The sequence below is a fragment of the Astyanax mexicanus genome, chromosome 6 (assembly GCF_023375975.1).
Source record: "Astyanax mexicanus isolate ESR-SI-001 chromosome 6, AstMex3_surface, whole genome shotgun sequence".
Lineage (NCBI taxonomy): Eukaryota > Metazoa > Chordata > Actinopteri > Characiformes > Acestrorhamphidae > Astyanax > Astyanax mexicanus.
In genome coordinates, this window is record NC_064413.1 from 12865394 (window position 1) to 12880543 (window position 15150).

General features: G+C 36.4%; 2 protein-coding genes across 9 annotated transcripts in view; one reads left to right on the plus strand and one right to left on the minus strand.

The window, feature by feature from the left end:
* The window catches only part of zgc:114120 (uncharacterized protein LOC619267 homolog), a 145169-nt gene extending 133019 nt beyond the window's left edge, over window positions 1–12150 (plus strand). For all 5 annotated transcript variants that reach the window (XM_049480264.1, XM_049480267.1, XM_049480266.1 and 2 more), the window contains one exon: window positions 7803–12150. In XM_049480264.1, coding sequence (XP_049336221.1) covers window positions 7803–7823 — 21 coding nt within the window. In that variant the 3' untranslated portion in view covers window positions 7824–12150. The remainder of the gene's footprint in view (window positions 1–7802) is intronic.
* A 1939-nt stretch (window positions 12151–14089) lies between these two features.
* Window positions 14090–15150, minus strand: part of fmnl1b (formin-like 1b) — an 87461-nt gene continuing 86400 nt past the window's right edge. For 2 of the 4 annotated variants that reach the window (XM_022673936.2, XM_049480269.1), the window contains exon 27: window positions 14090–14479. In XM_022673936.2, the coding sequence (XP_022529657.2) occupies window positions 14379–14479 (101 nt within the window). In that variant the 3' untranslated portion in view covers window positions 14090–14378. The remainder of the gene's footprint in view (window positions 14480–15150) is intronic. The other 2 variants (XM_049480271.1, XM_049480270.1) reach the window with 1 other exon arrangement.

A 15150-nucleotide genomic window follows, 5' to 3' on the forward strand; every position in this document is an offset into this window, starting at 1 on the left:
GAAAGATAGAGCATGCAAACGAGAGAGAAAGAGAAAAAGAGAGAGCAAGAGAGAGAGAAAGAGTAGGAGGGTGCATTCAAGCCCTGAGGGAAAGAGCAAGGGAATGAAATCATGAAAAGGAGACAGAGAGAGAGAAAGAGAGCAAGAGAGAGAGATAAGAAGGCAAGGTTTCATTCCTCTCCAGTTAACATTTGGGCCGGCCTCTCTCACTCTCTTTCCTGCAGGGTTAATCTTTAGGCCATTAGCTGGCTGTGAGCTGTGCAGCTAGCCGGCTCACTGCAGTCCGCTGGGCCTGGTTATTCCCCCATAACTGATCCAAGGACAAACTGACACTCGGCGAATGAACAGGAGGGAGCCTCTCAATTAGCGATGTGATGACGAGGCCCAAATCCTGTCTGCTCAGAAGATAGCCTGTATCATGCAGAGCAGCGGACGTGGAAATAGGCAGTATGGCATAATGAAGAAGATGAGACAAGATGATATTAAAGGAGAATTCCACCCAATTTCTTTCTGGTAACTTTCTGCAGACCTAAATGGGATGTAAATTGAGAAGTAAGATAAAAGTAATTCAAAGTCGTTGTGGGCAAACGTACTGAATTGGTGATGATAGAAACCGGGGAAGCCTATGTGTGTTTAATATGGAACATTAATAATGGTAATGTAATAGGCAGTATCATACCATAGCATTCTAGACTGTACCAGTAAGGCTCCCACTGTTTTTAAAAAACAGTGTACAGCCTCAACGCAGAAAATATGCAGAATGCAAATAAGAACATGCAGTATTTCCTATATTTACTTCAACTTTTATTCACTGTAGGCAGTGTGAACCCAAGATACTTTATGTTTTGTCTGGTCAACTTCAATATTTAATCCATTAATTTACATCAGTTAGGAATTTCAGCAATTTACCAGCATGGGCACCAGCCTAATCTGAACACCCAGAACAGAAGCATTAGGATTAAACAATGTCCTGAAGCAGCATCAGCTTCTTTGGGCTCAGATGAATCTGGGATAGACCATCACACATTGCACACATAGTGTTGTCTGATGAATCAGTGTTAATTGATCAATTAAGAAATGGACCCTGTGTGCCAAAGACAAAAGGACCAGCAACAACTGCAAAATCCAGGGTCTGTTGTGGTATGAGGTTGTGTCAGTACTTTAAGAAAAGTACAAATGTAAGATTTCTTATCTTAACTAAGACAATAACATCCTGCCTTCAAGAAGACATTGTTTCCAATGATGTGATTGCATGGCTGCAGAACAAGAGGAAAATGGGACAAAATAACACCCAGAACATCTTTTAAGAGTTGTAAGAAAGTATTCAGTTTTTTGTTTTAGACCTAAAATGCTGGAATAGTTGTATGTTAACAAATTAAATGAAGTTGAAAAGACAAAACATTAAATATCTTGGGTTATACTGTTTGTGATTAACTAAAAGTAAAAATCTTATTGTCTTAGCGTTTTTGATTTGGTGAAACATCAGACCAGACCAATCTGAATGAAATTATTAACATTGTAAGCACTTAAACGATTTTGACAAATTGTTCAAAAATTGATGTAATTTCCCTTTGGTGGCTTACGATCCAAAACCAAAACTACAAAGTGTGGTTGTGATGGCTAACTGTACTGATTGGATTCAAGCAGTAAAGACAAGAGTTGAGGATTAGGAAGAGAGCTCCTCCTGACAACGATTTTCTGCTTGGCCAGTTCGATTAGAGCCGTCAAAATGCCGTTCCTCAGATTGACCTGCCTAAAGCTGTAAAAATGGCTGTTCCTTTGAAGAGACAGTTACTGTAGCCTGTCTTGGATTTGAGCGCTTTACCCCATTTAAAACCTGAGGTTTGCCACAGATATAAACATCCCTTTGAATGATACATTTGTGCCATGCACCCTAAAAAAACTATTTAATAATAATAAACCTGAAACCTAAAGAGAGATATGTATATTTTTCTGCATTTTATGTTTAATATTCAGCTTAATTTCCATAAAAAAACATATTTCTTTACTTTATATTAGAACGTCTGGTAAGACAGATGATCCTTTGATATCAATTACAGTTGCAGCATACATCTGCTCTTACCCTACCTTATTTTGTGGAGGGGAAACTTGGTTCCAAAACTCCAGAGAAGACATCTCAGGTGCTTGTAAGACCACTTCACCAGAGCATCATAACCGAGTCTCCTCTCCACTAAATTTTAAGATCAGGCATCTTGGTGGATGTTTTACATTAAGCACAATTAGCTACGCATTCAGGTTGTCTTCCTTAGAAAGTGATGGAAATAAATGATCTGGTGTCACACAGAACTGGTCTTTTTGAGTTGTGTCGATAAGCTAGTTAGCTGTGCTCCAAATATCTTTAAATAATGTGAATAGTCTATTGGATTCTGGGGTAAGCATAGCTAGCTACTTTACTGTTTCTTGCATAGACCGTTAACATCATTAGAAGTCTAAGACTTAAAGAGTTTATATCTGGCCATTTTAGACGTGTTGAGCATCAGGATTATATCAGGATTACACTTTATCTGTATTATCCACAAAAAAAACTTTTATATGCAAAGATATAAATATATGTTTAGTCAAATCACTCAAACCACTTGTGGTTGCACTCCAGAATGCAGCATTTCAGACAGATATGATGGGGTAAATTGCTGGCAAAAACATCACACATTCATCTCTCATTCATCATACACTTGTGAAAATGTAGGTAAATAAATATACAGAGTGTGGCCCTTATAATCAAAAATTTGGGCTCCAACCCAATTTTGGTCATTTTAAACTACTTATTTTAAATATTACAAATCATGTCAGATATTATATTGAGCATATCCTCCTCAAATATATCTTTGTTTGAGATATATTTTAACAGACAGAATTTAAATATCTGTGTGAATTTGACCATGTTTTTATCAAAAGTTTACCTTAGAATTAACCTATTTTTTATGTTTTACATAATGGATTTCTCACAGATGTTTCACCAGATTGCAATGATGCTGCTGTTTTAGAAATGCTAGGTTCTGTGTTTTTAAAGATATACCTTGGATTAATGCTCTTGGATTAAAATGGGATTGAATGGATAAATTGAAAGGATAGTGCCTGAACTTTGAAGGAACGTCCATTTTTTGTCATCTATTGTTTTCCACAATAGATTTCTCACAGACACTTCATCAGATCGTAATAGCAATTGCAATTATTTTGCTGCTATTTCTAGAAATCGTAGTTTCCTAAGATGGCAAAATGCAATTGTGGGGTCTAAATGAGTCTGTAGTGCTCCAAGTGTTAAGATAAGTGGCCTTTATTTTAATTTTATTCACTGTATTAATTTTGACAACCATACTGAGCAACTGAGCTCAGAACACTTTTCACCAGTGTTCACTGGTGTGTCTGCCTGATATTTTCATTACTGCAATGCTTACAGACATCTGCATGTTCTCATTAGCATACAGCTAACTGTCAGATAGATTTCTTCAGTGTCTCTCAGACTTTCTGATCCGCGGAATGGCAGGTCTCAGCAAACCTGCCCGTTATCCAGCCTGTGCACCGTGCACTGTGTGTTGTGACCACCGTGGACTGACCCACAGCAGGGCAGAGTTGCCACCCATCTGTCAGACAGCTGTTAGAAGCAGACAGCTTCTGCTTTGTGCTCAGTCAAAGGTCAGGCTAATTTGGCACGCTAGGAAGCACAGTGTGCCGCCCCTTCCCAGCAAACCGTCTTTATCTGGGCTTGCAGCTCAACAGGAGCTTCTTTCAGTACATCTGAGATCTCTCTCTGACATCCTTTCTGTCTTTCTGCCATTTTGGCTCAGAGAGCAGCCTGATGTGTAAACCACTGTGGCAGTTAAACTGATGCCTGTGGAGATAAACTGGCTAAAGGCATGCTTTATTTTCGAAAGGTCAAATAGTTTGTAATTCCCAAACACAAGGAAGGGCTTGATTTAACGTCTGCGTGTCTCAGTAATGGGAATGTTTGTCAGTGGGACACCAATTATCCCATGCATGTGTAAACAAGAGTCTCAATTCTGCCATTATAATGTGTCAAACCAACAGAAAGGAGTCTGTGTCTGTGCCCTTACAACAAATCACTACAAGTTTGCCTTTTTAAACGCGGTTAAGGAAAATCATTTTTTCTCTCTCTCTCTCTCCATATATATATATATATATATATATATATATATATTACACTTGGTTCACTTGGTTTGGTTGGATTAAACAGCATGGCTAATGCACATGGACGATCATTTTGTTCTATGGCCAGAATTCAAGTGTCCTTTTGGCACCTACAAGATAACCTCTAGGCATTTACAGAATAAAACCCTGCAGCCAGTTGCATCAGCTGAACATTGGTTGTATCATAGGTTACGATGTAAAGTCTATCCTAAGTCACACAATAACATGTATTTTAAAGCTAGCAGTATGTAGGGCTTAGAATGGTCCAGCAGACTAAAGCACTGCCACTGTGATCTAGGGATTGCTGGTTTGAGTCATGGGACATGCTGCATGGAATCAGCAGCCAGAGTCTGAGAGAACACAATTGGACATGCTCTCTCTCTGGGTGGGTAGATGGCACTTTCTCTTGTTATATCTCCCTAAAGGATGGTGGCTGACTTCAAATGTTCCGGAAAAGGCATGTGCTAGTTTTCACCTCCTAATGTTGGGGTCATTACTAGTGATAGGGTATAGAGTTCTAGTGAGTTGGTTGGGTAGCTGGCCCTCTAAATTGGAAGTGATTCATACTAACTATAGTAGTTCATACGTGACAGTAGATCAAAACATGGGCAAATAGACTATTTTCCATCCCCTGTAGCCAGTAAAAAATGTTCTTTCACACAAATTTGGCGTATTATGCTAAGCAGTAAAGTCAGTACTTCTTATGTATTACATTCAATTTCTATGTTAAGTCATGTTTCAGGGAGACATTATGTTTTATGTTAAAACTGTAGTTCCTAGTTCCTGAAGGTATCCCTTCAGTTTATTCTGTTTGGTTGTTTAAAATGTTGTGCATGTATTAAAACTAGGTCTTTCAGGCACATTTTTAACATTAACTTATTAACAGAAAATATCAATTAACACTAGCAAATCTGACTAGCTTGCTAACTGAATTGCCATTGTGATCTTTAATGTGCACCTTATTCATGTTTAAACAGTCATCATATACATCCTAGTTAGTTCCTCTCAGTTTATATTTTACAGATTGTGTAATCTGTAAAGCCTACAAAAAGAATGATAAAATCTTAATTTGCTCTGTAAAAATATGTTTATTTGCCCTGTTGTTTTCTAAATCTGCAGCTATGGGGCAATTATCAATCTCAATGGATGCTACACTGAGAGTTAGGAAGGTTTATGTTTAAGTTATACATATTAGAGATATTATCTTGCTTAAATTTTTAATAGCTTGCTAACTCTAACATAAGGGCAGTTTACAATTAAACTATGATTAGACTTATGTTTCAGCTGGGGCAGCTGGCTACAGATCTATTACTCGTATAATGCAAAAAATCAAGATGTCTGTGCCTTTTATGATCAGTTGTGTTAATTATGCATCTTCAGTATTTTGAATTAGGCCAGTCAAACAGTTAAGTACATTACTTAATTGGTTATGTATATGTCAGATTTATGCAGTTATAAGAACCAGGCTTTCCAGGCTGATTATGAGAATACAGCTGAACAATATGATTATTGAAAGACATACAGTATGCTTTAATTTTTTTACTCCAGTTTTGGAAACTCATGTGCTGTCATTTATTTTCCTCTGACTTCCCCCTAGATTATCTTACATGCAAGAAATATCTCCTAGAAAATGAAAAAAATTGCACTTGTAACAGAGTTTTATAGAGAAATAATTGAGATGCACACAGAGGGATGCTGAAATTAGGTCTTTTGAAGCAGCAAAATCTGAACTGGGTTTGTTTCTTGCTAGACTTGTTCAAGAATTAGATGCTGTAATTCTCTGGAGAATGACTCAGATTTTGTTAGCCTCAGGTGAACCCACTTTTGAATGGTGCTGTCAGACAAATTTCTCTCCATACAATTTCCAAGGCAGGCTGGCATCAGCTACTCACGAATTTTGTCTTTGATCTGATCGCAGATAGTGGAGTTTAGAGCGTCACTGATCTTGTGCAGTTTCGCAGGGCTTCTGAGGAATTGTTCAAGTTAGATAATGTGTTTGGTTTTACGTCAGAAGCTGCAAAAAATGGCTAAATTTGTCACATGGCAAGATTTCTCTATCCTAAAATCAACTTGATCCACTGATGTACTTCATCTGCCACACTGTAATCATTACATTGCAATTATTCAGACAGGCAACTGTGTAATTATTGAATAATTGAGCTCCTTCAAAAAAAAACTGACTATTTCTCTCTTTTGAAAAAAAAAGTTATTCTTTTTTTATTTAAATCTAAAATGTGCTTTATTTAGACTTACATTTCTTCATTCACAAAAACACTCAAAATTTAAACTAAGAATAGTACAAGAAATAACTTATCTTGTCCAAAAGGAAAATGGGTCTTAAGTTTTTTTTGTTAGAAGGGCTCAACTATAGTAACTATAGTACAACTGCAGTAAAAACTGTATAAAAGACCTGTATTTCCAGTTTACAACAAAACACCAGTTTAATCTGTACATTGTTACTCAAGTACATCTATATCTGAATTCAGCCCCCAAACCAAAGTGTTATTGAAATTGACATATTACTTCAGCTCATTTGTATTGATTAATGTTAAAAGTAGGGTTTCTAATTTACTGTGCTGAAAATGGGCTGTACAGGAAAACTTCAATTTCACAGCAAAGACTGAACCAAGGATCATATGTTTGTACATGTGTGTTAGTTATGGATTCACACTGCAGATTAGGGAGAAGACTAAAGAACTTAGATACATCCTGTCATCATTACATCAATGGGCTGCATCTCCCTTTATTTGTTGTGCTAAATTCTGCACTAATCTGATTCCTCTATAGCCACACGTCACGTAGCAGAGTGAGCATAACAGATTCCCCTCTGGTTAATTTTGTTTTTGTCTATAAATAAGATTTAATCTACAGTTACAGTAGATAGAGAAGTCACAAGAGTCATCTGTTCTGCCCATACTGCTGTGTGATGGTCTTGCAACAATAACATAACACTGGTTCTTTTTCTTCTTCTATTGTTTAATGGGTGACAATAACCTGCCTCAGTTTTTAATCAAGTTCAAACTGTGTATTTTATCTCTGAAAACAAACCAAATCATGCTTTAGTTGATCTGAACCAAGACCAGCCCTCTTAATGAGAGCGAATGTTGGTCCTTTGGTCTGGACTGTGGTCAGACCATAAAAGATCATAAAAGATAGACATTAAAAGCACCACTTTAACATACAACACAAGTGCTTTGAGCAAACTTGACTGGGTCTTGCATGTTGTTGCATTTGCATTTCATAACACATAAGGTAATTGAAAGCTGCATTATTTGTGTTGCCACAAGGAGGCTCTACAATAACAGTATTTCCTGTCACAGAGGTGACCCTATCCTGTTTACACACACTATGATTTGTCCTCTATTTTCCCCCTGATTACTGAGTTTGTTTTGAATCAAAAACATGGGTTTATGTTTTATTTACGCTCATTAAACCTTTATTACTAGGCTCAGGTGTGTTTGGCAGAAATGAAAAAATGTAAAATGTAGAGTACCAGACTTTAAAGTAACGTCCAATTAACATATGTTTCTTTCTTCTTTTTTTTTCTCACTCACCTCTCGTGACTTGCTTGCTTCATGCTTGCACTTTTCTCCTTATTAATCCTCTCTCTTCCTTCGTCTGACTGATTTTCAAAGGGACAGCGAGTTTGTTTTTAACCATTTTGCAGGACGGGTAGACGTGGCTCAGCATAGCCGTAGCCCACTTCTTGCTTAGGGGGGTTATATGGAGCATACAGTATTATGGTAACACTTTTTTTGAATGGGCTTCATAACACCTACATAGGGGCTTTGTTACTCATTCATCAGCATTAAAGAATACATTTGTTAAGCAATATAAACGTGTAGCTAATATGTATCGCTTATGCTATTATTTATAATACACATTCTTAAAGTCTTGGTCTTGGTTATGAATGTGTTATCAAAATCCTTATGTAGGTACAGTTCAAAAAAGTTTTTTAGGGTTAAATTATTTAAAAAGAAATAACTTTACCATGCTGGGTCCTCTAGTTCTTGCGTTCCTCTGTCTGGCCCTATTAGAGTTAGTAACAGCTGACCACTGCTTTCTGACAGACTCTGTAAATGTCTTAGAGAGACGTCATAACTTCCATGTCCCTTTCTGCCCTATACCTCTCTGTGGCCAGTCACAGCCTCTCTCTCTCTCTCCTTCTGGCATGTATGGCTGGTGTCATTTTAGCCAATCACTGTCCTTCGCTCTCTCCTCCCCCTGAGATCTGATCCTATCTTAGGTGGTTAATCCATGCTGCAGGTGAAAGAAGTCCATGAGGACGATGGACACAGTGGACCCTGAGTAGGACGCTGAACATCAAGCTTGCATGTCTTACAATGTGTGTAGTACATTAGGGTAAGTTTAAATAAGGTCAGGTTTTAGGCTATTTTTTTGTTTTTGCTAAATGTAACGATATAGGTATTAATATATGTACAATAAAATAACATCATAAGGTGCATTAATCCTGTAAACATATGCAGGTACTAATTCCCAGTCAAGTGAACAAAGGTATAGAGAGTGGCCAAATGTGGAGTCATGTGAGAATGACAGAAAAGTAATAATCATATAAGCACTTATTAAGAGACTTTACTATATCCTAATATAAATGTCCAGAACACCACATTAAAAATAAAGACGAACATCTAGCTAACTGTGATCAATTGTGATAGTTAATTAATACCAAAATGTGTTTATGGAATAGTATTTGCTACAGTTATAATATTTTGTATTTTTATACTTCAGAAAGAGAGAGGATGAGAAACTAGAACATTTGAAAAGGTTTGTAAGTCTGTGCACCTGCCAAGTAAGATGTGCATAAGATTACTGTATTCAGAGTAAATTACTTGATTATATTCTAACTTTCATTCATTGAGTCCTCATCGTCTGACAGATTTGATGTTTAGCTGAGGAAAATCTTTTGTTCCATTTTTTTTAAACAGTTGTATGTAAATGTTTGGAGACCCCTGTTCAAATTATAATTTTTTTTGTAGGTTTTCTAAGTGAAAGAGAACATATATCTGCACACTTTAATCCTCAGTTGCTGTTTATTTTCTGTATTTAACTCCCTAGTTTGTGTCATTATCCTTAAAACATGTGTAAAACACTGAAACCACAGCCTGCTAACCTGCTAACTTAGCTAGCCAGCTTTTGTTTTGTTTTTTTGTTTTTTTGACAGATGAGGTCATGGTGAGATTGTATTTGTGTTCAGCACCATGATGAAGATATTCTGCGGTCAGGCTGTTTTGCAGTCAGCCTTCTTTAACCTTATTTTAGTTCACTTTCCCTTATAATGTGGGCTCATTTTTCATCTTCTAAAGTAGCTAATGCTAACAATAACATTAGCCAAGCTAGTGCACACAAACACCCAGGCAGGGCAGCAGTGGGAACTTGTTAATGTGGTCTCATTAAAACTGTATGCAGTTTACTTTCTGCAGTAATTCAGCTCCATTGTTGTTGTTTTTTTATAGCTAGAATGTGTAATATATTATATATAAACAGTAAATGGGAAGAAAATTTAATACAAATACAGTCTGTTGTGCTAAGTAAAATATTCTAAATGTCTGAACCTCTAAAAACTGAATATAATTAAATAGTGAACAAATACATGCAGTCTATTAGTCAAGACACTTCTTATTACAAAATGACTACATAGATTTACTCATGCTCTCTTAGACTTAGGTTTAATCCTTAGACTTGTGTCTGTAGTGCAGCATTTCAGCAGTCAGAAGTTAGCTTAGCAATTGGGCTACGATTGAGTACCTACAACAACTGGGAACAAAAAAAAACCTTAAATTTTTACCTTTATGTCTATCCAGCCTCATTGGCTTTGCCTAAATGATTCTCATCTAAGGTGTTTCACGCAGCCAGACTTTAGCATGTTCTCAGCAGAGTGTTGTCATGCTAAGTAGTAAGCTAATGCTAACTAGCTTCTCTTTGACTTATGATTTGTAGCAGGTAAACATTTGCAGTTGTTCTCAGACTGACAGTTTAACATTTATTGAATTATTATTAGCAAGCTGACCATCCACGAAAAGCTACTGCCTACGCCCAGTAATACCATATATAAAACTAATATTTGTATGTGATATTTCTTTTTCAGCTTAGCTAGTTGTCGGGGTTAAACAGGCATGTGATAACATCTAGCTACCTTTTGTAGGTGATTTGTTTCTTAGTTTCAATACAAAAAAAAAAACATATATATTTTGACCAGGGGTTCCCAAGCATTTACTCACACTGTCCAGCTGCCATTTGATTTCTCCCTGTGTTGAGCTAAAGTAATACAAAGGTACACAATATTAGAGCTTTGTGTGGATCTTGTGTTCTAAGACAATCGTAAAGATGTTCTAAATATGTTGGTGGAGCTTCTCTGCAGCACTTCAGATTGTTTGCACCCTGCTTTAACATGTGTCTAGCTTGACCAATTGAACCATCCAGCTTGAAAATCAAAATCTTATATATAATTAATTTTAGTTTATTTCTGGTAATCAATCATAAACATGGTTTGTCTCCTATTTTTCAGTATATTATGAGCTGTTAGATTTAAAGCGTCGTCTTGTGTAGCCTTGTGTGTCCTTCTTACAAAGTTACAAGCTACACTTTTAAAAACAAAGATGCTACATTGGGTTCTTTGGACGATGATATAAAAGAACCACATTTGTTTCCCCAAAGAACCATGTTTGTGAAATGCCATAACCTTGACATCAATAAATAGCTTATTCATCCAGGAACCAAAAGTGTTCTTCTATAGCATTGCTAAAGAACCATTTGTATCACTCAGCAGGTGTATTTTCTGCTCCTGTAACTGTATACAGAAATTTTAAATCCACTCCATTTACACTTTGGTTAAATATGGTCAAGTTCTGTCTCTAATTTCCTTGTACATCATTTTCTCCTTTAAAATCTCAACTAAAATGCTGTGTAGTCCAAGACTGGTCCTAATAATTGTGATCATGTAAAAAACATGTTAATGCAAGGTGTAAAAAAGCCTCTTAATTTTTCTAAAGTGCATTTTACAAAACCTAGCTCTGACCAACCTCTTTAAACCTCATGGGCGTACTGACCAGACAGTAAAGGACCACTGAGCCAATTTTAACTGTCCATGAAAAGTCAATCGATGGTGGTTTCTGGAAAGAATAAATAAAATAAACTATATGCTATACATTGCACTTTGAAACCTATGTTTTGCTTTGTTGGTGATCCCCAACAAAGCCTATACAAGCACATCACCTAAGCACAGTTCTCTACTAGAATAAATCACTACAAATAAGCAAATGTTCTAATGTAAAGATATATTAGTGAGATAATACAGTCTAAAATGAACACATAGAGGCCTCTGAATGAAAGTGTGAAAGATTAGAGGATTAGAGAAAAAGAAAAAAAAACTACTAACACACTAAAGTGTGTGTGTGGGGGGTGTAACTGTACATGGACTGTGCAATCACAGTATACTAATATAGTGAATTTGTATGTAAGCTTTTTTTTTATAAAGAGATGTTAGTGCTAAACTGCATGTACAGTATACCTGAAGTCTGCATGCAGAATCAACTCTGTAAGCTCTGTTTCTGAGTGTAAAATAGATTGAATTCTGTATAAATAAAGATATTTTTTGTTCCTTATGTGTAGGTGGGTCGATCAGACCTGTTTTACTGTTGTCTGTAACCTTGTAACTAAAACCATCGTTCAAAACTGACAAACGGATCTGTAACTGCGAGCGATGTCGCTAGCTGTAGGAGACGTAGCTCATCCATGTTAAAGAATGTGTGGAGTGTTTACAAAAATGACAAAAAGACATTTTTTTTGTGATAATAACAATAAAGTGAGAATGCACATCGACCAATATAAATATATCTATATGAAGAAATTATAATGCTGCTCTTGTGGGGAAAAAAATCTAATGCTAAAATCTATGTACCAGAGACTGTTGGTTTTGTATATTCTTGTCGTGTTTTTTGTGAGTAATAAAGTGGATATCTTGTATTACAGCCTCATGTAATTATTTAACTATTTGCCTTAATTCTGCACAACTTAAAGAGGATATAAAACCATACATGTTGTGTGAATGTTTCCAAGGATGAAGATATACTTGCTTCAGTAAAACTACTACTGGAGCAGAGCAGACCATCACAAAACCAAGAAGATTGAAAGTTTTGAAGAAAGTCTACTCCTACTCTGTATGATGTGCCCCTGTCATTGTGGTGAGTGGAAGCCTCTAGTGGAAGCCCTCAGTAACGCACATAACACATAGACAACTATATGAACCATAGCATGCACATCACAGACAGTTGTCTTATTTTCATTAATTGGTTAAACATTTTTCTGTGTTTTTTGGTGCCCACTGCATTCTTGTCTGTGTTTGTGTTTCATCAGCTGCAGCGCAAGTACTGTTCCATTTAGAATACCACAGTTAGACAAGTTCACTACAAATACCCGGATGTGTTCTTGCTCCTCCCTTATTATCAAGGATGCATGGAAGTTGACTTTTGTTTGGACTTCTTATAGTCCGATATCCCAGAATGCACATTGTAGCAGTATCAGCTTAATGGAGAAAGTACATACGAAGTACGGGAGTCTGAACTTGTGTATCCTGTATTGACAAACGGCCAAAGTCTTTATAGACAAGTTAGTTCACTTGGTGGCCATCTTGGCAACACGGCCAGGTACCTATAGCCCCTCATGTAAGATCTGTTTGAATAGGAATAGACCAAAATACTCTAAACCAAATGTGTAATTGCTAATTGAACATCACTAATAAAATTTGAACCTCATGAACAATCTGTAATATTTGGCTGAAAAATGCACAAAAAACATGATCTCCACGGTGACCAGTATTCTGAAGCTCCTCCGCTTAATCCATAAATGGATTCCATAATTTCCATAAATGATCTGTTAATAAAATGAGTTTAACATGACCATATGATGCAGCACTGCTGTTTTGACTAGTTATTTAATTTAACTTTATTAAAAAGTTACATTCTTGAGAGCTGTTGAGTTGGCATTTCTGCTGATTTGCAGGTTATGCAACTTCACTGTAAACCCATACGTTGTTTGAACTCAAATGATTTAAGTCTGTTTTACATAAAATTGGATATTTCTAAAGAATACTTTCTAAACTATTTTGAGTTAGATGAACATTTGTGGGCAGATATAGTATTCAAACTGAGATCTTTGATTTGAACCAACTTATAATAACTGAGTTTAGTCTGTTGGCATTTGCAGCTTCTTTTCCATTGGCTTCTGTCACAATCTATTTGCATACTGGGTGTGTCCAACTGTTTCTGACACTCACCATCAGTGTGTAGTGATTCCCCCTGGGCTACCTTAGAAATAAATCAAGTTCCCTTTCAGTTGTAAAACTTTGTTTTTAATTTATGCTAAATCAGGCTTTAATTCCCCATTACTTAAAAACTTTAAGCAAACCGGCTGCCTTAAAAAAGTTAAGTAAACTTAACTTATCCGGTCTTATGTTCTAAATTATGCTACATTAAGTTTTCTTTACCATTACTTAACTTTTTTAAGGCAACCGGTTTCCATTTTTTTTAAGTAAACTCAACTTATCTGGTCTTACAATATAATAATAAAAAAAAATCAACTTTCCCTTTAGTTGTTATAACTTAATGTTCTACGTTATGCTAACATACATTTTCATTATCTATTACTTAACTTTTTTAAGGCAACGTTTTTAAAGTAAATTCAACTTATCCAGGCTTACAGTGAATATGAAATTTAGGCTGAAGCAACTAAAAGGAAAAAACACCCTCATGTTTTATATTCCAAGCTGTTTAAACAGCTCCATATGTTGTCATTGCAGATTTACAATAAAGTCCATCTACATGTAGGAAGTTGTTTTTTTTTATTTGTTTTAGCTACATGTACATGCTAAGCAGTATAAAATCATTTAGTTAGTTCAAGTCAGTAATGAAATAAAGTGGGTTTATTATGCATATAATCATATGAAAAAATAACCATTCATTTACAGATGCAGCATTGAGCAGTCAGTAAATAAACAATACAATAAATACACATATTTGTTCACATTTAAAAATTTAAGTTAAAAGACTGCAGATTGTTGTCCATTGATCTCAGATTATTATAATCATGTTTGGCTTGTGGTACAGTTAAATAATACATACTGTAGGCTGTGTTACTAACTGCACAAAATACAACAGAACTGTAGGATACTTTGTGTGTATCTCTGCATGCCGGTGTTACAGAGAGATGTCTGAGGAAACCTGTAGCTGCTGTGCAGGTTTCCACTTGGCGCTGCGTCTCCCTCCATCTGCTCTAATGTAGGGCTGATTCCTTAGACCTACACACACACACACACACACAGTAAGAATTTTGCAAACTGTTAAACCACAGATGAGAGCCCTAACATTTTCCCCGTCGTCCAAATAAACACTTCTGTAGCTAACTGATTATATAAAGCCAAAGAATTGCACATGCTTTCCAGGCTTGCAAGAAAGGACCATACTTTTTGCACTATAAGGCCCACCGGATTTTAAGGCGCACTATTGATAAATGTCTATTTTCTGGTCTATTTTCATACTTAAGGTGCATCTGATTATAAGGCACATTTTAAGAGATACTATGAGGAAATTCTAATTCAGCAGGTTTTACTGCTGGGTGCTAACTAAGCTAAGTAAACAAAAGCATAATAAAAAAAATACTTTCTTTTAAGGTCAAGCAAGCGCTGGCTTTTCACCTATAATTTTTTTCCCCCTGAATTTCTGGAGCATTAGCATTAGCGGCTAACCACTCCAGCAGTGCTAGCCAGGGTTAGGAGCAGGCTACATGCCGATAATACTTCCCTCAGAACAGGGAAATAGCGAGCATGGTTAGTAGGTAAGGCTTATGCTACTTCAGCAGTGCTAGCTTGGGTCAGGAGCAGGCTACTGGCCAATAACACTTCCCTCTGAACAGGGAAATAGCGAGAGCGGTTAGCAGGTAATGCTAATGCTACTCCAGCAGTGATAGCCA